The 26320-nt window shown below is 50.0% G+C and overlaps 2 protein-coding genes across 2 annotated transcripts in view; one reads left to right on the top strand and one right to left on the bottom strand.

The window, feature by feature from the left end:
* The window catches only part of BTBD9 (BTB domain containing 9), a 409107-nt gene extending 405578 nt beyond the window's left edge, over positions 1 to 3529 (top strand). The window contains exon 11 of the mRNA XM_068559438.1: positions 2 to 3529. Coding sequence (XP_068415539.1) covers positions 2 to 199 — 198 coding nt within the window. The 3' untranslated portion in view covers positions 200 to 3529. The remainder of the gene's footprint in view (position 1) is intronic.
* A 4098-nt stretch (positions 3530 to 7627) lies between these two features.
* ZFAND3 (zinc finger AN1-type containing 3) overlaps positions 7628 to 26320 on the bottom strand; it is a 331536-nt gene continuing 312843 nt past the window's right edge. Inside the window, exon 6 of the mRNA XM_068559439.1 lies at positions 7628 to 9423. Coding sequence (XP_068415540.1) covers positions 9269 to 9423 — 155 coding nt within the window. The 3' untranslated portion in view covers positions 7628 to 9268. The remainder of the gene's footprint in view (positions 9424 to 26320) is intronic.

Here is a 26320-nt window from a genome sequence, read left to right as displayed (position 1 = left end):
GGTGTTCCACTGCGTCCACTTTGAGTGTCCCGAGCAGCAGAGCAACCAGAAGGAGGAAAACAGCGAGGAATCGGGGGCGGGGGACACCAGCCCGGCCAGTCAGCAGCTCGACCCCCACGCCCTGCAGGCCCCCAGCGGCAACTCGCTGCACTCCAGCCCAGGCTCCAGCTCATACTCAGCCAACCGGCAGCACCAATGAAGGAGGCGCACGTGTGGAGGGACTCGGCTGGGCCCAGGTGGCACAGGAGCCGTGTCCTCCCCAAGCAGGGATCCCTGTGGACGCCTCCCCCCGCCACCCCCGCCCCAAGAGGAACAGACCTGGCTGCAGAAACACACAGGACAGGTTTCCTCCCAAGGACACAAAGGGGCTGCTTTGTTCTCCTCAGTTTGTTCAAATCAGGCTGGTCTCCAGGGGGAGAAAGTGGGTCTTCAATCTTCATCAAGTCCACTAACACCCTACCTCTCTAATCTAACCCCGCAAAGACCACAGAAGGAAGTAACAGGCCTGAGTCGGAATACAAAGATGGCACATGAACACAGGAATGGAAGAGAATGTATTAGGCCTTCATTACCTGGAGGCACCCTGTAGGAAATGGGTTTCCTTAGAGTGTTTACTTTTATGGAACACATTGCCCTGGCAACTAAATGATTTTTTATTTCTTTTAGTTATTCTCCATTTGCTGAATCATAGGTGTTCCAGATCTTTATGAAAGGTTCAAACAGCAAATCACTGGTTTTAATCCCTTTTGATGCTGTAATTTTCCTTTCTTAGTTGTGAACGGTTGGGCGTGGGGTGGAGCTGAGAACTATCATGCGCGTCTCCTAAATGAGGCTCAGATGCAGCTCATCATGGCACCTGGTCTGACAAGGAGAATCCTTTGAGGAAGATCAACAAAATACACAAGGAGCAAATTAATCTGTGGACACTGGAGTTAATAATCACTCGAATTGCCAAGTTATTAACCTGTCATTCGTGAAACGTATCCAGCCTTTAAGCTTGGGAGGCTGACAAGGAAACAGTGATTATGCCGCCAGCTAATTTAATGTTCAGAAGTACGTATGAGTGTATACCAACTTCCGGTTGGGCTGGACCCATCCTCCATTTGCCACAGGTTAGTGGAGCCGTGTGGAGGCAGCCGTCCTGCCAGTCGGTGTCGGGAATGCAGAAGTGGGCCTTTCCCGCGTGGTGGTGATCGGTGGTTGCTGTTTTTCCCCCAGACCATAATACTCAGCCAGGGACTGAAAAAAAAAAAAAAAATCCGTTCTAAGAAGCTTTCCTTTTAATCCTCATTGAAACGATCTCATCTGACAGTTGTCGCTTGATCTGGCTCTGTGTGTCTGAGTAATTTCCATCCCAGTGCTAACTGCCCTGTGTAACTTGATCAGCTTGTGTCCGGTTTTTGCTCATCCCCCGATCCTTCCGTTGGCTGGCTGTCACGATCAGGTCCTCTGTGCATCCTGCTTGGAGGAGGGGTGGGGCCGACGGGGGGTCCTTTCTGTCTTAAAGACACATTGGTCGTGGGTGTACAAAGAGCCAGTGGGTCAGCTGTTTCCTCCTAGTGTGATGTAGTTGTGATTTATCAGTATTGGAATAGTAGGGTAGCTTCAAGCTGCATGATTAAACGGGAAGGTTGTCTTTCTGCTAGTCTCCCTCGGTGCCCTCGACTCTGATCTCCGTCTGCGTCCCCCTGCGTGGGGTGAGTGGAACCCCCTGAGGGGGACAGCTTTTCACAATGGGAGGGGCTCCGGTAACGAATGGCGGTGCCGCTCGCTTGCTCGCCACGGGTGGCTGGCCGCGCTCTGTGGCTGGCGCTGCCTCCCTCAGCATCCAGCGCCGTCTCCAGTTAGAGCTGAGGATTCCTGACAACTCAGCACTTCCTCCAGCGGTGCGTTCACTGCCCACGGGGGAGCAGGAGGAGCAGGGAAGTCAGAAGAGGGCAGGGTTCAAATGTTTTGCAAGTATCATCTATTCAAGGGCTTCTTTTCAAACTCTGAAGTCACCTGTCCAGAGAGGAATCCCGGCTTGGAGGCCAGCACTGCTGACCCGGGGAAGTGGGGGGTGGGCTGGGGGAGGGTCTGGAGCCCTTCAGCACCCTTCTCCATCCAGGCACAGGTAACTAAATGCTTCCTGGCCACTCAGCTTCACACCTGAAGAGGCACGAACTGTGCCCTGCGTGGCCAGTGGCTCACCCTCTGCTTCCTGTCCTCTGTGAATTCTCTTCGGTGTTCGTTCCTTCCAGATCTCTGCCCTGAGGTCTGTCTGGAGAGAATAAAGCTTGTCTCTCTCCTGCTCCTCCAGCACTTCAGACACCCCTTGTTATCAGATAAAGGGAAGGAAGGGGACTGAGAGGCAGTGCTGAGACGGGGAGGACTGAGGCCAGCTCTGTGCAGCGGTACCGCCGTCCCCTACCCCCGCAGCTGCCTCCCCTGAGGCCCCCTGATGGTCTAGAGGCCTTGCTTGGATGCAAGCCTGCTCTGGACCCCAGCAGACACTGATGCAGCTCAGCAAAGCCTGCTCTGGTCGGCCTCCTGTTACCAGGCAGGGGCTCTGCCTTCCTTGATGAGCCTTGTGGTTTGGGGAATGGGGGCTGTTTCTGTAGGCCTGGCTGGAGGGGCCTGGACACCCCAGTCGAGGTGCGACACACCAGACGCGTTGCCAGGGAATGAGGGATGAGTGGGCAGACAAGAAAAAGTCCCCAGGTGCCTGGCATTCTCCAGAGCCCTGGCTGGTCCCGCAGCGGACTTCCCCCCCCATGAGCCAGCTGGACCAAGATGGCCTCAAAACTTGGGGACAGACCAATAGAGCTAAACGGGAGTGCTGATGAGACCCAGCTCCAAGGAGCCCCAGATGCCCGCGGAGCCCTCAGCCCAGCACAGGGTGGAGGCTGATTCCCTGGGAGCTGTGGGACGCCAGGCAGCAAGCTTGGCCAAGCTGTGAGGGGGGGGGCGGCAGATGAGGGCCCGTGGCTCCCCCCGCAACCCCATGGGGATGCAGCCCCACGGCGTCTGCTTTGAGTAGGTCTGGTGAGGTGGACAGAGGGGTGCTTGTGGCCTCTGGCCCTTTATTGTGAAACAACACCTGTGTAACCACTACCCAGGTCTAGAGATTGAACGTGCAGAACCTCCTGCCCTTCATTCTAGGTCATGCTTTGCGGGGGAGTAAAATGCACATTTTGTTGGGGCTTTTGGCAAAAGCCTTCAACATCACCTTCTGGTAGCTCCTTGGCGGGCCGGTGCTGAGCACGGCAAGCAGCGCGGGGTGTGTGCCTCGTGGCACCCCAGTCAAGGCGGGCTCAAAGGCGGGGGCTGCTGCCAAGCGCTCTGAACTTGAAACAGGTGTAACAGTATCACACACGCAAACACATGTTTTCCCATATTCTCAGTGCTTTTTCCGTTTTTCTTCTGAGTTTAGTTAGAACCATGAGCCCACGATGGATGTGGGACTCTTCTCAATTGCTCTTTAAATTGTCACTTCTTTAATCTTAGTAAATGAAGTGTTGATTCCTGACAAATACATTAAAAGTGTTTTATTCCTAGAAGAGTTGGGAAAAGAAAATTATTTTCAGCAAGAGTGGGATGTGTTTGTTAGACTAATTCCTTGGCCAAGAAAAAAGTAGCTTTTGAATTGTGCAAAAAATCGCTCAGTAGTTATGCTGTCGCCCCAATTGTCAAACTGCTGTGCAGACAGTGCCGACCCAGTCAACTTCACCTTTTTTTAATTCAGAAGGTAACAAAATTGTAATCACTTACCCTTTCTAGAGCCACGGGGAAAAAAGGAAGGTCTAATCTGTGACAAAAAGCAGAGCATCCTGTGTGCTGAGGCCATTTGATAATAAAGAAAGAGAGCGTTCCCCATTGTGGGCTTCGGTTAAGAACCTCCCTTTGGACAGAGAAGAAAGGTGTCAAAGGAGGAAAAGAAAATTAGATGTGTCTCCTTCTAGGAGTTTTTCCTCATTAGTGAGTTTTTGTTTTTTGTTTTGTTTTCTGGTGCTATCGTGTCACTCCTGCATTCCACATGGGCGGCCAGCTCCTCTGGGTGCAGCTGAGGTGGTCAGGGTGGCGGCCGGACAGGCGGCAGCTGTGGCTGCAGTGGTGCAGGCCACGCTCCACTTCCTTTTGTGGCTGCAGCCATCCATTCTGCACGTTTGTCCTGACAACAGCTCCAGCAGGAGTTCAGTGCTCATTAGTGGCCCTAGGAATTTAAAATGCAGTTCGTGGTTCTGTGCCACCATGGTTTTTATTATTCTAATATTAAATGAGAAGTCGTCCTGGGGTCTGGTGTTTGCACAGGAGTTTTTGGAGGAGGGGGAGGGATGTGCAGGGCAACTAGGACGCGCCCGTTTCTCCTCCTGGAAGCTGACCTGGTCATACCTGTTTACTGGACAGGATCCTGAGGCCCTGGTGTTTTGCAGAAAATGAGTGGAAACGGTGCTGGGAGGGTTTGGTCGGAGAGTAAACCAGCTTCCGATACACCCCAGCCCCGCCCCTGTATTGAGGTGTGGGGAGAGGACCTGGGGGTTCTGCTGGTTTCCATCAGACTGGCCGCAGGAGCCGTCGCACCTCAGCAGGCGCGGGGAGCTGCGTGTCCCCCACCAAACACCCCACGTGCCTTCAGGCAGGACTTTCTGCTGGACTGACACGGGCCAGGACCTGCCTCCTCTGCAGAGGTGAGGACAGGCGCACACTTTTGAAAGTCACTGTTCTATTTTTTAAAGATTACTGAAGTAATAATGCTCATGGAATAACCTAGCAGAGGGGTGAGGGTGCCCTCCCTTTCATCTGGCTGAGCCACTCTTGACCTGGGCCTGGTCCTTTGCTTCCTCTGTGACTGACTGTCCAGACGGGCAGCAGAGCCCCTGGCCCCCAGCCGTCCTTCCCTACACGCTGTCCTCTCCCAGCCAGAAGGCAGACTCTTGAAAGGGGCCCTCCAAACCCACCAAGTTAGCTTCTGCTTCCCCCCCCTCCTCCGCTTAAAGAATTCAAATATTCCCCCAGAGGCCTGAGGGCCTAAAGACTCACGATCATCCACCTGTAATTTATGATAAATGTCTCGCGCCTTTACCACGTGCATCCTGAGTATTTATAGCCCTGAGCCCAGAGCAGGAGGCGGCGGCTGCCTACACCTGCCTCCACTATTGTCTCCTCTTGGCTGTCCCTGCGGCTGGGACAGCTGGAGGCCGCCACCTTTGAGAGCCAGCGGCAGGAGGAGCTGAGAGGCCTGTAAAGGCGGGATCTGGGGCCCGGGGCTTGGGTTCCCATGGATGCCCGGGGAACACTGGTGACACTGCTACAGCCTGTCCATCTGTTGCCAGACAGCCTCCTCCGAGGGCTTGTGGCTCAGGACAGGGGCGGTACTTGAGCAGCAGTGGGGTAGAGAGGACCAGGCTGTCCAAGGTCACTGTGCCCCTCGGCCTCTGCTTTCCACCCTGCGTGCAGGGAGCAGGGCTGTCCTCCCCGATGGCCGCTTGTAGCGCCACGTTCCTGGTTTACTCCCAGCTGCTACGGGAGTTTTCCCTCCCAGACCTGCCCCGGCAGTGGGTCCCCATCAGTGGCCCTGGGTGCTGACAGTGAGATCCAGAAGCCTGTGGGCAGGGATGGCAGGGAGCACAGAGCCGCTGACCAGCCCAGGCCAGCTCGGAGCTCCCCAGGCTTTGGGGCCCAGCTGCTCCCGGCCTCCTTCTGCAAAGGGCAGCTCCAGTTCTCAGAGCTCCCTTCCAGAAGGGACCTGAGAGGCAGCACCAGCTCTGAGGAACAGCCAGGAATCTCCCGTCAGGCTCTCCCAGCACTAAGGTTCCGAGGCCACCCCACCCGTACCCTCACACCTAGAAAAGCCAGAGGTGAGGGCCGGACTCAGCCTCTGGACTGTGGTGTGGGGAGGGAGGGGTGGCAGGAGCACCTCAGGGTGGCCGTGGGGCTTGGCCCACGAGCTACTCTTGCCAAACGTGTATAACCTGAACTCACCCAAGAACGCAGATGTCCTCTATCTATCTTTGGTTTCTGGGTCTGTAAAGGTTGGTGAGGGCCTCTGATGTGGGAGGGTAGGGGCCATGCTGGGCTGGGGCTGGGGAACAGCTCTTCTGAGCCATCTGTAAAGGAGGGCTGCGACCAGAAGCCCAAAGGGCAGTGTTGCTGTTTGGAATACGTGTTCATTTGTGGGCAGGATGCAGCTTCATTTTGCATAGCAGCCTAGGTGAGCAAACATACAAATTGTGTGTTCACAACAACTGAGTTGACAGCTGTGAGACAGACTGCGATGTGGCTTCCCTTCAGAAATCATGCGAAGACTCCTGTGCGTCGTGGTCCCTGCCCCACGGCTCCATGCTTTCTCTGCCTCTGGGCAGGAGGCAGACAGCATCCAAACAAGCCCGTCTCCTGTGATCTCAGCTAGCCCTCTGTGGGGCCTAAGTATCACGCCCTGTACATGTGTGGATGGTGAGGTGTGGCTGACTTGCTCTAGGACGGTAAGAAAGAGGCATGTGGGCCCACGCTGTGACCACAGCTCTACAGCACCTTCTCAGAACTCCTTTCCAGGCCCTGAGTACTGCAGACCCCAGTCAGTCACAACCTCTCCATCCTGAGATAGATAGATAGATAGCCTAGTCTATCTTAAGGCGTATTAGGTGATCCTTTACACAGCATTTACATCATTCTGATCGTCCCTTCCGGGAATCTTTCTCCTCCAGGCCTGTCCTTGGTTAAGTCGGGTCTTGGATGTGCCAGGACCCAGGCACACCCAACCCTCGCACAGCTGGGGGCTCTCTGGGCTGGGGCTCAGTCTTCCCATCTCCCCCAGGTACGTAACCTCCCTGCTGCCAGAGAAGGCTGGGCCCAGCAGACACACCTCTACCCCAGGGTCTCCTGAGGCGGAACCACACAAGAGAAACCAGAGGAGCAACTGTGGAGCCTGGACACTTACTTACAGGACAAGTGAGCCCCAGACAGTGCACACAAGAGCCCTCCATCTCTTCCGACCTCTGGCTGGGGAGACCTTTTATTATTTTTCTGGTCGTCCAGGTGGCACTTAGGAGAACCAGCAAAACAGAGAAATCCAAACTTTCATACGATTGGTTTAATTTTTTTTTTTTTTCAGCAGGAAAAAAAGAATAAAGTTACAAGATTCTTTTAATATTTTCACAATGTTAAAACTAAAACTGAGCTCTAGGCTATGTGTGTAAGTAAATCTAGAACACAAAAGGGTTAAATAAGATTTTCTCTTTTAAAGATACAAGAATTTAAGCTTTCCTTACATTTAACAAACTTCACAGAACAGATACTGCCGGGGAACAAGCCCTCCCACCCCACCCCCAGCTCTACCATCAGGAAGTGAGCATGGGCTGCGAGCCCTGTGTGCGGCCGGGCTCCCCAGGGAGCCTGCTTCCCATCGCTGCCGGGAAGCAGCAGCCGGTGGGGCCTGAGGAGGGCCAGAAGGGCGCCTGGTGGCCTCTTCATGATCAGAGCTTGGTGGGGGGGGCCGAGGTGGGCCGCATCACTGAGGATGGCCAGGTACTGGCCAGAGGGCCGTGGCTTGGTAACAGTGGTAAACGTGGGCAGACCTGGCCCCTCTGCCCTGGGCTGCCCTAGAGCAAGACGCCGGTCTGGGTCCTGAAGCAAGAATTAAGGCTGGAGATTTTGCAGCGGATTCCACTCTGGTGGGGGTGGGGTGGGAGAGGAGGTTGGGAAGAGCATGATTTCCAATTTCAGTATTCCGGACCAAAAACATTTGTAGTTGCAGGTATTAACTGTTAATTTGCAGACCGAGTTGAGCAAACATTTGCTGTGGTATAAAAGGGTAATAAGTTGCTGGGTTGGGTTAAACTATTCCAGTAGCCTGTGTGTGGGCAGATCCAAACTGCCTCTGCAGGAGCCTCTGACCCTCACCGGCCTGGATCAGATGGGGCTCTGGGGCCATTCACCCCCGCTCAGGCTTTCAAGGGCATCGTTCGCCTGTCTACCCTACCACCACCACCTGATCGGTGATGATCTCCTAACACGGGCAAACAGGCCCATCCCCACCCATCCCCACCGGGCCTGAGCTCCTGCCTCCACTCAACTCCTCTCTGAAGAGAAACACGCTGAGAAACAGGCCCTCCCCCCACCTGCCCAAGCGAGTGTCTGTCTCAAGCTGGGCCACGGCCACGAACCACTGTTCTAGACAGGTCAACCTCTGCCCCTGTGACATATGCTGCCCCCCTTACTAAACTTGCTATGTGGTAGAAGTGGACTGGCTGCCCTTGGACTACGGGGCTGCACAGACATGAGAGGCGAGGCCAAGGCATCGTCCTCTGGGCCTTGGAGGGGCTGAGTAGGCTCCTGCTGGAAGGGACGGAGCCGCAGGCAGCTCCCAGCTCTTCTATTGATTCCTGTTGGCTATGAAACATCTTTTTAAAAAACTTCCAATATAGAAATCTAGCTGCAGAGGCCAGTGTGTAGGCCACAGTTGCGGTGCTGCAATTAGCCTTATTTGATCAACTGCCAGATCCCTGCACTCGGCAAACGGCAAACCAGAGCCAGTGGGGTCAGGGCGCGCCCGCGGTCGCTTCTCATGACCAAGGGTCCTGTGTAGAAAAGGTGGTTCTCATTCGTGGACTAGTCTTTTGAGTGGAGCCGATTTTCAAAGTGAGGTTACTGTTTCTCTTCTCGTGTGATGAGACAGTTTCTTCATAGCAAGTCAGGTAAGTTTTCTTAACCTGTCCCCACCCCCATTTCCTGCTCAGTGGGAGAGCGAGGCCACCACCCAGCCCAGCCACGGGGCCAGTCTCAACAGCCTCCAGTGGCCCGGGCACGCGTGGCCATCAGGTATCCTGGCTACTGGGACTAAGGATAGTGAAGAGGTGAAGGCCGAACACTAACCAGAGCTCCCGGCAAAGCCACGTGCGTCGTGGGGACTTGAACACCAGCTTCTCCTCCTCTACTGACTCAAGAGTCTCCGTCTGGAACACTTTCCACTTAAGGCTTTTTGTAAGTTTGACTCCAGCAGTGACAGGTATGTGTTGTTTTAAATCCACTAGCCATGCTCAAAAAAAAATATTCTTCATGTTTTAATTTTATACAATGGCTAGCAGGCACCTTAGTAACCAGCCAGAAATCAATTTCAACCACCATCAACCCCTAAACTACAGTACCAGGATGGCTGGCTAAGGAAAGGAAACGGAAACGGACTGGCTGTAGTCTGACGCGTGCCCAGTACAAGGTGTCTGGCTGACTTTGTCCTAAATAAGGCTAACATTAGTGAACTAAGAACAGCGTCACGTAGCGGCCAAGCCGGCCTTCAGGAGCACCCTTCCCCGATGCGCTGGCAAGAGCGCCCCACTTTCCGGTCCAGTTTCACCATTTTCATGATGGCTTCCTCTCGGCCGCGGCCCATGTGGTCAAACGTACAGTCATGCTGCTCGGGGAGGCGATGCAACATACAGAACACGTAACCTGCAGCAGTGGGGGAAGCAGAGAAGACAGACCGTTAGGGTGGCCTCCACGTGCCCAGTGCCCAGCTCTCCCTCGGGTCCAGAGAGCGGGAGGGCGGTCCAGTGAGTGGACAGTGGTTGCAGCAGGGGCTCCGGCTGCTAAAGAGCCTATTACAACATCCCCCCTCTAACAAGACAGCCAGCACTTTCACGCAAGTCCAACGACGTCCTCAGAACGTCCAAGGGGCGCACATCTGCCTTCAATGCTGTTCCTGCCTGGACCCTGAGGGTGGAACCCCAAGGTGACTCTGCAGCGCCTGCCTCAGAAATGAGTGGGCTCTGAGCCCCTTTCCTCCCAGCCCCACGCAGGCGGGAGAGCCCAGAGCTGGCAGCTCAGCGCTTCCCCGGCCAGGACAAACCTCAGTATCTACCACAAGACACACACTGCTTCTAGGAGAAATGATTATGGGGACAGTGGGTGTGATCAAACCGAAACTCACACGTGAATGGGGGCTCTCAGAGGAAAATGGGTTATTTCAAGCACTGGACAAGGTATTACATTTAAAGAGAGGAAAGAACAGAAATGTCGAGCTCCGACTGGCATTTTAATGGAGCCTGATGCTTCCAACCCCACCTGGTGGGCAGGAGGTGAGGCCTACACACTCAGGCCTCCTGGGAGTGGAGGAGGCTGCAGGGCGGCCTCTGGAGCACAACGCTGGAGAACAAAGATTTGAGAGGACAAAGAGTTGAGAGGCCGGCAGAGCAGGTAGAGGCACAGATGAAACCCCTCTGGTAGGAAACAATGAGAGGAGGCCCTCAGGGTGTCAGCAGAGAGGCTCAGAGGACACAGGGAACACAGCTGTGTCAGGATGTGGCCCATTCTCCCCTTCTGGTCAAATTCTAGGAGTGCTGATGTGGGGGGGGGGGTGTGTGGACGTGTGCGAGGACAGCCATCCAATGTTCCCTGGGTCTGTGTGGCCCTTTCTTTCAGGGAAGGGGGCATGAGATCTGGGCTGGCTCCTCCCCATCACCTCATCCCACCAGTTGCATCTGGTCATACCTCCAGGTCCCATGGGCCTAGACCAGGTCCACAGGACTGACCTATAGTGGGCTGGAATCCTTTCCTAAACCACCTCTCCCTGTGCACTTGGGGCAGGCATCCCAGAGCAGCGGCCCCCGGCCAATGCTCTCCTCACTTATTCTCCAAGCAAACATCATCCCTTCTCAGAGATTTCTCTCTTTTAAGCCCAGACCCCAGAGTGAATGGACAGCCACCACTTGCAAACTGTGACTCATCCCTCTCCCCATCCTCAATTCTTTTCAGAGAAGAGGGGTGGAGGCAGGGATTTTAGAAGGATATCAGAAGTTGAAGCAAAGACTGGCCAAGATGGACAACAATTTAAAAAGCCTTAACTTTTAAGATCAACTTTACCCAGAGAATATTCCTCAGCTGACACTCACAGCCCTGCTCTGATGCCTTCAGCTCATGCTGAGTACGGACAGGTGCCCACGGCGGCCTGAGCGACCAGGCCGAGCCTGGACCATCCATTGTGCAGGAAAAAAAAACATGTTATGAACTGCTTCCCAGGGAGAGCAGGGCAATATGTTTGACTCTAAATTAGGACTAGGTTTAAGGAAAGGAACAGAGATGAAATTTTTGTCTCCTGAGAAGCTGAGCTCCCACTTGGCTCGAAAGCGAAGTTAAAATTAATGAGCTCGTGTGTTATATTTACTGATAAGTTCATTACTTGAAGATATTGGATACCAGTTGTCTTTCTCCTGAAGGATTTCACAGCAGAAGCGTGGATGGCCTCAATATGCATCCTGCATCTAACAAGCACAATCATCTTTTTGGAGCAAAGCCCACCTGGTCGGGGAGAACCTGCTGTCAGGTCAGGGTTTGGGGTAGGGGTACCAGCTGTGTGGCAGCAGGAAGTGTGTGGAGGCATTTCCGTCGCCAAGTCCTGACATACTTCTATACCTTCAGCATCTGTAATTAGGGCTGGGAAGACCCCTGCTAGCCTTCCTTCAAGATATTGGGATGATGCAGAAGAGGGTCCCAAGGGCTCTCCTCTCCTGATGAATGGTGCTGGCTGAATAAAAGTAGCAGGAAATGGATTACCCCTGAAATTAACTCAGCCCTGGCTCAGTCTAACACCTCATTAGTCAAAGATAGACTGGGATGGAGGGAAGAGGCTCCAGTCTTGCCCTCACTACGCCCCTGACAACTCTGCTTTAGCTTGCCTTCCGCCAACTCCTGGGGACCACCAACTCGGTGGGTGGACCTGAGAGCCCCAGGTTCTGTCTGGAAAAGGAAACAGGGCATGACAACCACGGGAACTCTACCCACCCAAGGATTTTCCATTCAGCCAAAAACACCTTATTTCTCTACTCAAGTTCTATGTAGCTCTGTCAGACACACCTTGACACTCGCCTTTGATTTTTGAAAGGTGAAAATCACTGAACAGCAGGTAAACTTTTCACCAGTTCAGCAGGGAGCAGAGCTGGTAAAAATTACAATATATGGCATTGTAATTCACTGGGGAAAAGTCTGGGGGAAATTTTGGAAGGCTAACTTCCCAAGTTGATGCACTGAGGTTATTAGATGATATAAATTAAGCTCAATTCCCTCTCCTGTCAAGTTCACTCACCAAGTGGAAGTTACATGCTGGAACTTGTCCCAAATGCTGAGTAGGTATTATCCACTGACAGCAGCCAATTAGCTAAATGTACTTTGGTGTCAGTAGCTGGGGTGGGCTGTTCTGGATACAGGAACGCATTCGGGGGTGACTGGCGGGGTGTGTGTGTGTGTGTGTGTGTGTGTGTGTGTGTGTATGTGTGTGAATCTTTATTCTCTTCTCTCGATACCCACAGACCTGTTTCCAGAAACCACTCAAGTGTCATGAACGTTCAATTATTCTCTGAAATCTGGAGACCAAGCTGGGCATATGGAGAGAAGTGAGTTAGGCTGCTGGGGAAGCAGATTGTTCTCATTTCAGTGATGAACACAGTTTTAGAGCACAAGGGGATTTACAGCCTCAGCCTCAACACTTCCTCACGCCGTTTATTAGAAACCAAGTGGGGCCTTTCCAGGGTGAGTCAGCCAAGGCGGTGTCCAGAGGGAAAGAAAAGAGAAAGGACACTGAACTGATCAGCAGAGCTGCGACAGGGGCTTTGGTACCATTACCCAGGGTATCATGAAATTCTTTCTCCCCGATTTTAAAAAGTTATATATCATTATCAAACTCACTCACATATGTACAATTCATATCTACACCCTCCTTATGGTCCCATAGTTCAGCATCACGAAGTATTAAAAACAATTTCAATATACTTTTGCTTATGATAGCTATATACATACAGTGCTTTGGAGAGATAAGCAGTAGGATAATGATTAAAAGGATGCCAACCCCCTAAAAGCGAGGAAAACACCCAAGGCAAAAGTTTTTGAAAAAAGATCAGCCTATAATACTAAATGTGGTTTAACCTCAGCCCTTTCCCCTGCCATATCACACAACTGCTGCCCGCTCCTGGGAGCCCTGGATCACTGGTTTTCCATGAAATACTGGCTAGGAGGAAGCCGCAGAGCTCCGTTAAGGCTGCGGAGCTGTTTTCAGTAAATTTCACAAAACGCTCAAGAACTTGTGTGGGTGTTTCTTTCTTTGTCAGCGCAGAAGAGCAATTTGGGATGAGCCCTTGATTAAAAGGCGAGGGTGCAGAAGAGCTGTCTAAGCACTGGGTCCCACGGCCCACCTTCCAGGCCCCTTTCCACCTGCCACTGCCTGGCTCCTGACAGGCTGACAGGCCATCCTGGGCATGCGGAGAGGAGAGGAGGCCCGACCAGCACAGGTGAGACCAGTCGGCCGTCCTGCCCCCGTCCTGCGAGCTACGCTGCAAGGTCTCCGGCAGCTACAACCTCATTTCGAACAAACCTTCAACTGAGCAGGCAGTCTCAGGGCTGGACGAAGAAGAGGCCTGCCCAGGGAGCCACAGCGGCTGAAACGTGGTGGGCTCCTCCCAGGGTGCTGTGGCTGTGGACAGCAACAGAGGGGGCAGAGCAGGCAAAAGGCAAAAAGTACAATTCAAGACCTATCTTAACCCCCTGTCCTGAAAGGATCGCATGTGAATGAGAAACGCAGAGGCAGCACACTCAGGTCACCCTCACCCTGAGCAGAGAGGCCGGGGGATTCCTGTGGGAGGACAAGCATTTCAGTGCAGGCTGCTCACGGTTATAAACAAGCACACCTGGACTCAGCCCTCCTGGTGTAGAGCCACAGGCCACACAGACCTGGAGACGCTCGACACCTAAGTCCCTAAAAACACGTTCCCAGCAGAAAATGGATCCAAGGTTCACTCTTCCAAGACTCATAAAGGTCTGACATGCAGGTTTCTAAAAATGCTCATCTGGTGGGAACCAAACTTCAGCTTTTAAAGCTAACATCTGAAAGTCATCCATTTCATTCAGACGCCCTCATCCATAGCTAAATCTCACCTCTGCTCACACAGAGACGGGTGTGGGTATTTTGAGACTATACACCAGGATTGAGAACAGTCTGACAAATGCCATCATTAAGCAAAGATGATATAACTAACACCCAATACCTGACTATAAGTGCTATAAAGTTGTAACAATATTTCCCGTTTCACTTACTTGTTGACAAAAATCATTGACAATCACTGCCCAAGAGGAACACCCAGGGCCTGAGGAGAAAGGGTCACTACCTCTCAGCCATGCTGGCAGGCAGGGGCCCTGAGGGCAGCTGAACCAGATAATTGGCCCCATTGGCCAGTTCCCTTTCCCCCCACTCCTCCCCCCATCCTCAGGCACCACTATGGTGTTGGGGGTGGGGAAGGTGTGTGGAGGAGGAGCTGGAGGACCGAGGGCGGAGCCAACCTGTCATCCCGCAGGCAGTACAGCCCCTACCCTTGGCTGAGGCCCCGGATCCCCAGGCCAGTGCTTCCCTCTGAACCTTAAGAACTGAGCAGGGGTTGGAACTGTCTTTTTTCCATGGAATTTCCTGAAGGAGACAAAGAAAGTGATGCCAAAATTCACAAAGTCTGAGCCCTTGACATTTTTATTCAATCCCTGCCAGACAGAAATGTTGCTTATTGGCTTTATCTTGGAGTAAAAAAGCACCACTTAGAAGTTGACAGAACTGGGCAGCTCTGGATACTTGTGGACTTTAATTAATTAAACATTTGTTTTCCTGCAGATCCCCCCACTCGGGGGCTCTCCCAAAGTGGCCATTTCAGTGAAGCCTCAGACCAGGGGGGGCCTCGGCTCCAGCTGCTCCGGTGTTTTTACCTCACTCACAACAAATGTTTTACACTTTCTTGCTCATTTGAGAATTTCAGATTGTCAAAGGTTCAAGCAGAACCCAAAAATACTGACAAGCCTTGGGGACCGAGGCACTGTAAAATGATCTCCAGGTGTGCAGCCTCAGGCGGCACCGTGCATGTACACGCTGTCCACACTGACACGTCTGTTCCCGGTGCCTGCCCACCAGCAACAAGCCCCAGGCAGGTATGTCCAGGTAGGAGGTAAATCGGAGACTGCACCTTGACAATTTTTATCCAAACAGCAAACAGAGCCTACCCAAGACCTCCCAAAGCTCCCTGAGAAACCTGGGTAACGGAGCCTCCAAAATCTCAGCTCAATAGGTACCATTTGCTATCTGAAGTGTCTATTTCAAACATAAACAACAAACATACCTGACTCATGTCTGAAATGACCGGGCAAGCACATTAGAAGAAAAGAATCACATTTTTCCAACAACATAAAAGTTTCTTAGGACAGCTAACTGACCTCATAGCTCATTTGTAAGTACATGTTGGGAACAGCAGGTGGCTACAGGAAAGCTTGTTGGAAAGCATTAACCATTTATACTCCCACCAGCAGCAATCCCTGGGTTACACCACATCCGCTGACCCAATCAATGCCCAAGGCAGAATTTGTAGCACAGAAATGCATTAAAGGATCTTAATGCATTTTATTTCATCAGGCCCATGGTACAGGCAAAGCAGCTGCAGGTGTTTCGGGAATGGAACGCGTCTGTTTTACATTCTCCTCCATCCCTGACTTTGCATGGAGGAGGGAAAAGCAATCACACTCCAAGAAAAAGAACTGGATCGCGGCTCACTGAGTTAGCTGACACAGTGCTCGGCTGGGCTGGGGGAGAGAATGGGTGGATGGACAGAGTCAGCTGCCCAAGGAGCTGGAACCAAAGCCACAGTGAGCCACCAAGCAGGCATCAGTCTGTTTTCCAAGGGGAAGGAGAACCTGCAATTCAGAAGAGCCCAATGTACTCAACAATTTAGTAAAAACCACGGAACAATACCAAGACAGCTCTAAAACAGAAACAATCATTTGTTTTCCGCAAATCAATTAAAACATCAGTTAGATACAAGCTAAACACTACAACAAAAAGCACTGTGACAGAGGCAAAGATACACAAGCCCGTGCAAAGAGCACTCACGAAGGCCCTGGGAGCGGCCGGTGGTGAGGGGGAGCCGCGCTGTCACGGCCCAGCTTAATGAAGCTCCCGACACGGTGCGTGCACACGTCAGTTCCCAAGTATAGAAAAATCCACCATTCTTGGTGTCCTTTATTGCCGTCTCTTCAGACTGCCCCATTCTTGCAAAAACTCTGACCGCTTTCCTTTCGTCCGTGGGGAATGTTCACCCTGTCCCAGGAACATCTCCTTCTACCACCCGACGTCCAGAGAACAAGTCTTCCACCCTTCATTCCTGCCTCCACCCAGGAAAAGGCTACCCTATTTTTGCCAAAGGGTGCGTGTGGGAGGTAGGGGTGGGCCGGGCCTGGGGGCCAGGTGCCCGCACCCGGAAGGAAACTGCGCCCTCAGCTTTGACCTGAGAACCCTCCCCCAGCAAGCTCTGTAACCCCTCGGTGCACGAGGAGAAGGGGGCTGGCTGCAGGCTCACATTGTGCTAGGCTGTTTTATCTAGAGATGAACATATATTTAAAAACTGAGAGAAAATGGCTCAAGGCAGCTTCTGCCACAGGAATAATGACTTGCTCTTTCAAACATTTCCTTTCAGTAGCTGAAAGCAGGCAGCCAGCGTCAGCCTCTTAGGAGCTGGGGCACTTTTTAGCATCCAAAAGCCCTAGAGAAGGTGCTTGCATTCCTGGCCTCCTCTTTCCTCCGCCCACCCCCACCTCTCTGGGGCCTCAGGAGAATAGTGAGGTACTCGCAGGAAACTTCTTTTTTGGGGGAGACCTTATCCTCCTCTCCGCAGGCTCCTGATTTGTTGGCCTTCTCTTTCAATATTTCCTTGTCCTGTAAAAGATTATCCTCTCAGAGAGGTCTCCTAGAAAACCAACTCCAAAGCTGCAGTGGAGGCAAAAAAAGGGCCAAACCCATCCTACCCAAGAGCCGCCGAGGGCAAAGCTTGGGCCCACGGGGGCAACTTAGTTAAAGACAGGCTCCTGACACACGGCTCACCAGAGAACTGCGGCCTGTTTCGCCACCCCTGAAGGCTACACTGGCAAGAGCCAGTTCATCCAAGTCCAGAATGTCCAAGTGGCAATGCCGTCAGGGGACACCAGACTACAGATGCCATGTGTCTCTCTAGAACAACACCTGGGAAAGAGAGGAATACTTGCCCCATTTTTCTCTGCTGGCCTTTCAACAATCCACATGCTGGGGTCACAGGGGAGGACAGAAATGACAGACCGGCAATGGGAGAAACCTCTGGCTTAGTCCCACCCCTGCTGCTATGGCATGTCCCTTAGGGGAACCTCAAGTTCTCTTTCTGGATAATTCAGTGAGGATCTTGTGCTCCGGAGCCCAAGTACTGGATTCGTGTTCCAGCTGCACTGCTTTGACAGTCGTGTGGCTGCTGCTAAGCCATTGAGCCTTTCGGACCTTCAGGTGCGTCTCCTATAAACGCGGTTGTTACTGGCATTAAAGACTAGAGCCGCTGAAGCCTCGACTCAAGGAAGGTTGGCTGTTACCAGGATAGCTCTTCCAGCTGTTGTCACCCCTCGCACCTTACACAGTACAACTCACTCACCTGGTTTCAAGGCTGGGCACCCCCTCCTTCCCTGCTCCTTCCCCCTACTCACATGGCTTTCTTTCTGCTACACAACATTTTACACAAAGAAAATTTCTTTACACAAAGAAAATCCGCCTTCCAATGCAGGTTCAATCCCTGGTGGGGAAACTAAGATCCCACATGCCATGGGGCAACTAAGCCCACGTGCTACAACTACTGAGCTCACGCGCCTCAAGGAGCCCACGTGCCATAAACTACAGAGCCCATCCATGTACCCTGGAGCCTGCGGCCAAAGCTAGAGAGAGAAAACCCACGCGCCACAACTAGAGAGAAGCCCACGTGCCACAACGAAAGATCCTCCGTGCCACAACTAAGACCCGACACAGCCAAAGAAAGAGAAAGAGAGAGAAGGGAGGAAGGGAGGGAAAGAAGAAAGTAAATTTTAAAATATATAAAAAATAAAAATAAAAGAACATTTACTGCTGGTAACTGTGCCCTCGCCCCCTCTCCTGGAGAGGACCACCACCACACAGTTTACTTCCAACCACCTGGGTGAACAGGGTACAGCGAGCACAATGTAAAGATGATTATTGTCTGGCTTTGGCTTTGGATGTACTTTAAAAATTTTTTTTGCAGTAGCAAGTTTACTTCCCTAATTATGCTTTTCTATTGCCATTATTAATATGAGCCTATATTTGCTGAGCTCACTCTGAGAGGCAACCCAGAAAGGTCCAAGATGGCATTAGATGCTTTCCTGGAATTAAAATTTTGCTGTAACTCATGATCACAATGTGCTGAGTACAGATAATGAAGAACTGAACGTAAACACACAGGTTCCCACTGCATTCATCTCCTATTCTACCCTAGTATTTTGGTCAATTACTCCAGATTCCAAGGAAAATTAATCCTGGGGTAGCAGTTCAGTTCAAGGGAAGAGCAATTTAATTGATGCAAGGGAATTAACACAAAGCTGGCCCTTTAATCTGTGAGTCTGGAACTTTCCCCCTTCCTGGGTGAATCTGTAACCGAGGTGCACAGCTCTAAAGAACACGTCATCTTATGTATTAATCACAAGGACGCACAAACTCCATCACGTGCTGACTCAGAGCTTCTGTCTCCCACTGGAGGGCAACAGCCTGCTGCTGCACGGCCGGCATCCTCGCGACGGTCCAGGGAGGGAGGGGCCTGCTCAGCTCCCTGAGGAGCAAATGGGCTGTCACTAGATTAAGCCTCCTTGACCCACAGCAAATGTCTTCAACGGCCACAGCCACTGCCTGCCACCTCCCACTCTACGGCCTAAGAACAACCCATCTCCTACATTACAAACAGTATCTTGACCGATACCTAACAGAACATTTGCCTAGAGAAAAGCATCTGACACCTGCATGAACACTTCCCCCAGCTCCCCGCAGCCCCGGAGTACTTTTCTGGAGGACTCACTGGAATAACTACAGCAGGCCTGGCTGCCTGCTGCTGAAGAGAGCCACTGGGGGAGGTCCCCACAGGCCAGGGCCACCTGTCTCCCAGGTATCCACCAGGCACTGTACATTTTACACGTACAGCAGTTGGTGAGGTCCCCAAAGCAAAGAGTGGCACTTCTTGTCGTCCCCTCTGTCCAACCATGTCCCAGGCACTGTACATTTTACACGTACAGCAGTTGGTGAGGTCCCCAAAGCAAAGAGTGGCACTTCTTGTCGTCCCCTCTGTCCAACCATGTCCCAGGCACTGTTCTGGGGTAGAAAATAAACTAGACAGTTCGGTGGCCCAACCTCTCAACTCCACAGGGGACAACAGAGAAAGAGAACACCTTTCAAATCACAGGAGGAAATAAGCAGCGGCCCCTCCCAAGCTCACACCACCCCATGAGTCAATGCCGGGGTTCTCCAATACCACCGCACCTCCACTTCTGCTCTCTTCCCTTTTCTTTTTTGTGCCTCAGTAACTATGGTTGCCTTAACTCCTGATCTGACAGCAGAGGGTGTTTTCTGGACTGCAGGCTCGAGGGCAGGTCAAATTTGGTGATGTTGAGTATCCACACCAAGCAGCCTCTATATGCTGCTGCCCTCACCTCTCTGCAAAGCCTGCAGTAGATGCCTTCATTCCCTACTGAGTTCTGCCTAACTCCGAACAGGGATGGGAATAACGTCTTAAGTCTTAACAAACAAGGAGACGTGGAAAGGTGAGAAATTTCCTAGACAAGCCAGCTGATCCAATTACTTTAGGCACTTCTCCAATAAATGATAGGGCGGACTCACTTACCCTTTTCAGTTTGTGGCCTCTGAACTCCGCTCCAGTATCTCACGGTCAGTCTTGACCACCCACATCTGCAGTGTGACAGCTCCTCTCCCACCAGCTCTCAGCACTTCCTCCCTGCCTCCCCAGCACTTGTTTCTTTTCAGTCTCTGGGTCTCATGCCCTTCGTGGGTCCGTCCCAGGGACCCAGCCCCCTGGCGGGGTGACTTGGAGTCTCAGAGGCTGAACAGTTCTAGCAACACCAGGCACTGTGTGAGAGCCAACAACCCTCCACCACTGTGCCTGAGGCTCTGGCTAGTGGGCGGCCTTCTCCGTATCTGCCTTCCAAAAGACAGCAGCGCCCCGCCCCCCAAATGCAAGTTCTCTTTTGGTAACGCTGGCTACAAAGTCAACCAACACTGCAGAGCTGTGCTGCTATTTGCCACAGTCTTATTCAGGCTCATTTCCGACAACAAAGCAGCAAAACTTGAAGCAGCAAGGCTTTTCCTGGAGCCTGCATCTTCAGGGGCCAAGAGTTGAGGAGTAAGGACTATCATGTGATCTTGTCAGAACCTCAGTCTGCTTAGCTAAAAGCACTTTCCAGAAGCAAAAACAAACTTAACTGATATTGATCTCTTCAGAGGAAAGCTGCTATAGAAATCTCATCTAATAAATAAAGGATTCAAGCTCCAGTGTTGGGCTGTCAGTCCAGGAAGGGAAAGAAGCTATCAGACTCAAGGAGTCAAGAGTATTTATTGGTCATCTGTGCACTGTTTACAGAGCTCTATTCTAGGGGCTGGGTGGAGGAGAAGGGGGAAAAAAAAAGTCACTAGTTCCCAGCTTTTAAGACAGCTGGAGACGCACAGAGAGGAAAATGCTGAAGGACACAAGAAGCAAAGCAAGAAATCAACTGCAAATAAAATCAATACAATCCAGCTATGTGTAATAAATCGGGGGCACTGAGGAGAGGTCAACTGCATAAGGTATCCTGGAGGAGGTAAGTTTTCAAGGAAAATGAGGACATGAATTAGCACTCAGGAGAAAATGGAACACGTCAATGAGAATTAAGTGCCACTGTGCCTCTCATTACCCAGGCGCAGTGGGGGACAAAAAGGGGCAATGCCATGGACCCTGTCCTCCAGAAGCATCGCATCTAGATGGAGCAACAAGTGGCACATGGAACAGTGGTCCTCAGAGAGTAGGTCGCATAAATTGTTACCAATGAATGTTTCCTTGAGACGGGGAAGTGCTCAAGGAACAGCTAAGAACTGTACAGCTGAAAACAGAGACAACTCATGCTGCAGCCATACCCTCCCTGTTTAGGGCACCCCATGGGCCAGTGTGGGAACATGGAGAAGTGGTGGGATTCTGGCAGCTCAACGGACCTGGGTTCAAGTGCTCCCTAGTAATTCTGAGTTACTTAACTTCAAAGCTTGAGTTTTCACCTCTGTAAAAAGGGAGTACCATCTGTCCAACCATGCTTTTGTAAGGGGTCAAATGATATAACACAGTTGCAGGCATCCAGCACATAGCTGGTGCTCAATAAAGCTGTTCTTCAAAGATTATTGTTTTGTTTTTTTAAATAAATTTATTTTACTTATTTATTTTTGGCTGTGTTGGGTCTTTGTTGCTGCGCGCAGGCTTTCTCTAGTTGTGGTGAGTGGGGGCTACTCTTCGTTGCGGTGCTCGGGCTTCTCTTTGCAGTGGCTTCTCTTATTGCAGAGCACGGGCTCTAGGCACGCGGGCTTCAGTAGTTGCAGCACGTGGGCTCAGAAGTTGTGGCTCACAGGCTCTAGAGCACAGCCTCAGTAGTTGTGGCACACGGGCTTAGTTGCTCTGAGGCATGTGGGATCTTCTCGGACCAGGGCTCAAACCCTTGTTCCCTGCAGTGGCAGGCAGATTCTTAACCACTGCGCCACCAGGGAAGCCCTAAAGCTGTTCTTCTTCCTTCACCCAGAGGATCACTGCAGTGGTACAGGGTTCACCCATTCACTCATTCAGGCAACACTGCACACTAGGTACCATATAGCAGCGGTGGAGAGCTACTGAAGAACACAATATGGTCCCTGTCCTCCAGTGCTTATGGTCTGGGAGGAAGGACAGACATGCAGTCAATTTCAGTATGTTCTGAGAACTACAGCAACAGAGGCCAACCATGGACTCCACAGAAGACTTTTGAGCAGTCCCACAAGGAGATCTGCAGGTGAAAGGTTTTATTAAAAAGACTCCCAGATTTTGTGACGGCCTCTGATGAGGAAAACTATGGAGACAAGCACTGAGCCCAGTCTGGCATTCCTGTACCCCACCCTGCCCTTGATGTCCCCACACTATTCTTCAGTCCCTGTGAATGAACTTGCTACTGGAGGAACTGGGGTACTGGAAAGCCAAAGCCACTGTGTTCAAATATCTGAAGAGAAGCCTTGCAGGAGAGGAAGATGATTTGTGACAGGTCTCTCCAGAGGGCAGAGTGAGGAGGAATGAGGACATGTCATATACGGAGGCTGGTTTTAGTTCAGCGGAGGAAGCACCTAGTCAGTCTAAGCTGCCTGCAACAAGACAGGCCTCACTCCCTCCAGGCTGGAGATGTATGTGGTGGCTGGATTACCTGCCAGGGCAGGGCACTGCTGATGTAGTTTCTGCAGCGTCAGTTCAGGGAGTTGGACTGGCACCAGATGGATAACTTCTCAGTCCCTTACGTGCTTGGACTCTGTGTCAGAGAGTGATGGGTTTGCTAGGCAGGAGTGAGAGACTGCTGTGGTTATACACAGTAGGTCTGTGACCTGGCAGTCTCTGTGACGCCCAAAGAGCCCATCTTATTCACGTGCAAGATGAATCACAGGTCTTATTTAGGCAAATACACCCATCCCCAAAGTTGAGTATTTAATTAAACCAAAAGCATATCAAATAATTTTAATCAGACCAAGCAAGCAATGCTGCTCTGATAGCATACCTGTCTCGCCTGATTTTTCCCCCTCTACCAATAAAAATTCAAGGCGGATAAAAGTATGTAAAAATAAATAACGCTAAGGTTTTCTCTCTAAACCTTATTCCTTAAGTCAATTATTCCATTGGGAAACCCTCAGGTTGTACATGTACGTTGGCATCAAGAATTTCCATGGAGGGCTTCCCTGGTGGTGCAGTGGTTAAGAATCCTCCTGCCAATGCAGGGGACACGGGTTCGAGCCCTGGTCCGGGAAGATCCCACATGCCGCGGAACAACTAAGCCCGTGCGCCACAACTACTGAGCCTGCGCGTCTGGAGCCTGTGCTCCGCAACAGGAGAGGCCACGACAATGAGAAGCCCGCGCACTGTGATGAAGAGTGGCCCCCGCTCGCCGCAACTAGAGAAAGCCCTCGCACAGAAACGAAGACCCAACACAGCCAAAAATAAATAAATAAATAAATTTATTTATTTTTTAAAAAAAGAAGAAGAATTTCCATGGAGACTGGGCCAGACATTCTCCCATTCACCTGCTTAGGCCTGCCTTCAAACACTACCACAAAAGGACGTTCCCCTAAAGAAAACCAGCAGGCTCACCAGAACACCACATTTCCTTGACTTCTTTTTTCTTGTATGTTATTACAAGAAATAATAACAGATGGGGTACCTACTATAGGCCACGTAACTCTAACAGGGGCAGTGGGAAGCTATAGAACAACACATGGTCCTGCTCTCTGAGTATTTTAGAATCTAGCAGGAGAGAGGAGACCAGTGGAGGAAGGCATGTGTTAAACACTCAGAAGATGTAAATCTCTGAGTGAAAGAGAATGGAGTTGCCTAGATCTGACATAAAACCTCTGATGTGCATGACCTCATTGGAAATTTCCAGTAACTCGATTTTGTCTTAAATTACCTTTACATTTCCTATGAAGAAATGAGCTATTAAGTGTATTAGGCAGTATATCAAACTTTGGGGTATATTAGAATTGTCTGAGCAACTGCATTTTTGCTTTCCAAAGACGCATCCCCACCTACTCAGGGACTCTGAAATGCTGGTCTGAGGCCCGCACTTTTTAAGAAGTTCTACTCAAGAGGGAGTCACATAAGAATCTAGCATGAAGACAGAGAGTGTTTACTAGCATATATCTGCATACAATGTACTAAACACAAATTACTTTTAACTACACACATAAAAGGCGCAAGAAAGGACATTTCTTTAGCAACACTTTGTGAACAATTTGATATCAATTTTGAAAGAAATAATATTTTAATCCTGTTATTTTGACTAAATACTATTTTTACCACAACTGGTCTAATTTGGTGACATTTTGCTGTGAAGGGTCCATGTAAGAGTCCCAAGTCCTGAACAAGGTTCTGGAGGCTGAACTAAGAGGAGGTTAAGAGAGTCAGGTGTATTAATCTGGAGGAAAGACCAAGAAATCTTCTGGGTACTTCAGAGGAGATAAGAGCAGAAGTCCCCCAGGGATGGACAAGAATATGTGACAAGAAGCTGTAGTCAGTGGGGGATGAAAGCTATGCTTGAGGGAGGGAGAGTGGGCACTGCTGTGAGCAGTCATGTTGGTCAGAAACTCTTCAGCAGTCCTTGAGTTTCAGATCAAAGCCTGCGTGAAATAGCAACATTTACCACACAGGTGTGATAAGAGGCTAGTGGCAACTTTTCTGGCCTTAGTTTCCTCGTTTACAACAAACAAACAAACAAAAAAAAAAAATAGGGGGGGCCGTTGGACTAAATGATTGCTAAGGCTCCCTCTCATCTTGGTGGTACGTGATTCTATTACCTATCTACCCACAATTTTTTTGTGATTTTGTATTGTAGTAAAAGCATTTAATTCAAACAAAGCATTTCTCAGTGTGGTTTGCTTTCATTATCTCAAGTGAGAATAACCCAGAACAGCATCTTGGGTGTCTGTTTTGATTTTGGTTTTGAAAAAAGAGGAGTGCCCTCAGGTCACAGGCTTTCCCCACTATGGCTGGACAGACACGTTATGACTCTGAACAAAGGGCATGTGTTTCAACCGTAAGCATGGGACAGGAGAAGTCTTTAAAACACGTCTTTGTTCACCTTTTTTAGGTCACATGGTAGCTCACCATGAGCTGTATCAGCTGTTTTGGGAGAATGTATTTGAACATTTCCAATGTTTTCCTACAATGTATTCCACAGCTAACAACTATTAAACTTCGTCAGGATGGGGAACAGCTATGCACAATCTACAGCCAAATCATACATAAATGGTAAAAAACTGAATGCTTTCTACCTAAGATCAAGGAAAAGGCAAGGAAGTTGATTCTCAACACTTCTATTCAACATTATGCCAGAGGTCCTAGCCAGTGCAGTAACACAAGAAAAAGAAGTTAACAGGCATACAGATTGGAAAGGGGTAAAACTGCCCTTATTTGCAGATGGCATGATCATGGATACAGAAAACCCTAAGGGAATCTAGTGAATTTAGTAAGGTTGCAAGATAAAAGATCATATACAAAAACCGGCTGCACTTCAAAGTGGCAGCAAAGAACAATCTGAAAATAAAATTTTAAAATTCTATTTACAATAGCATCAGAAAACTAAATACTTATAAATAAATTTAACAAAGAATGGAAACCGAAAAATATAAAACACTGCTATGAAATTAAAGAAGACTTAAGTAAGAGGAGAGACATATATTCATAGGTTGGAATATTGTTAAAATGGCAATTCTGTAAATCTTTTTAAAATGGGCAAGATATCTGAAGTATAAACAGACTCTTCAGAAAAGAAGATACATGAGTGGCCAAAAGGCATATGAAAAAGATGCTTAACGTCACTGGTCATTAGAGAAATGAAAATTAACATACGACAGTGAGATGGTACCACACAACCACTAGAATAGCTAAAGTTAAAAAGAATGGCAACATTAAATGTTGGCCAATTATGGAGAAATTGGAACCCTAATACACTGCTGATGGGATTTTCTTAGAAAATGACCATTCAACCTGGCAATTCTACCTCTATGTATTTACCCAAGAAATTAAAACATATGTCCATGCAAAGACTTCTGCATGAATATTTATAGCAGCTCTACTCATAATATCCCAAACTGGCAACAACCCAAACGTATGTAAAATGGTAAATGGATAAACAAATGTGGTATTATCCATACAATGAAATAATACTCAACATTAAAGAGGAATGAACTACTGATATGTAACAAATGGATGAATCTCAAAAACAACATACTATGGTGGACACACAAGACTGTATATATATATATACTGTTTGAATCCACTGATGCTAAAATTCTAGAAAAGGCAAAATTATACCAACAGAGGCAGATCAGTGGTTGCCTGGGGCTAGGGTAGGAGAGTGTAGTGACTGACTGAAAATGAGGCACGTGGGAACTTTCTGGGGTAATGGAAGTATTCTAAAATTTGAATTTGGTGAGGGCTGTACAACTTAAAGTTACTAAAACTCACTGAACTATACAAAACCGGTGAATTTTATGGTATGTAAATTATATATCAAAAAATCCAAAAAACACGCACATATACACACACCTGGCTAGGCAAAGAACTAACTGAAATTATTTACTCTTAGAATTTAAAAAACTCATTTCCTTTTACAATAAGCCATTTTTTTCTCTCCATAAAGAAATATCCTAAACAGGGTAATCTATCCAAACAGTTTTGATTAAATTATTATTGTGTTGTTATTGCTAAGACTGGACTACAGAAAT

Source organism: Eschrichtius robustus, chromosome 12 (assembly GCF_028021215.1).
Source record: "Eschrichtius robustus isolate mEscRob2 chromosome 12, mEscRob2.pri, whole genome shotgun sequence".
In the NCBI taxonomy this organism is placed as follows: Eukaryota; Metazoa; Chordata; class Mammalia; order Artiodactyla; family Eschrichtiidae; genus Eschrichtius; species Eschrichtius robustus.
This window is presented reverse-complemented; position numbering and strand designations above follow the sequence as displayed.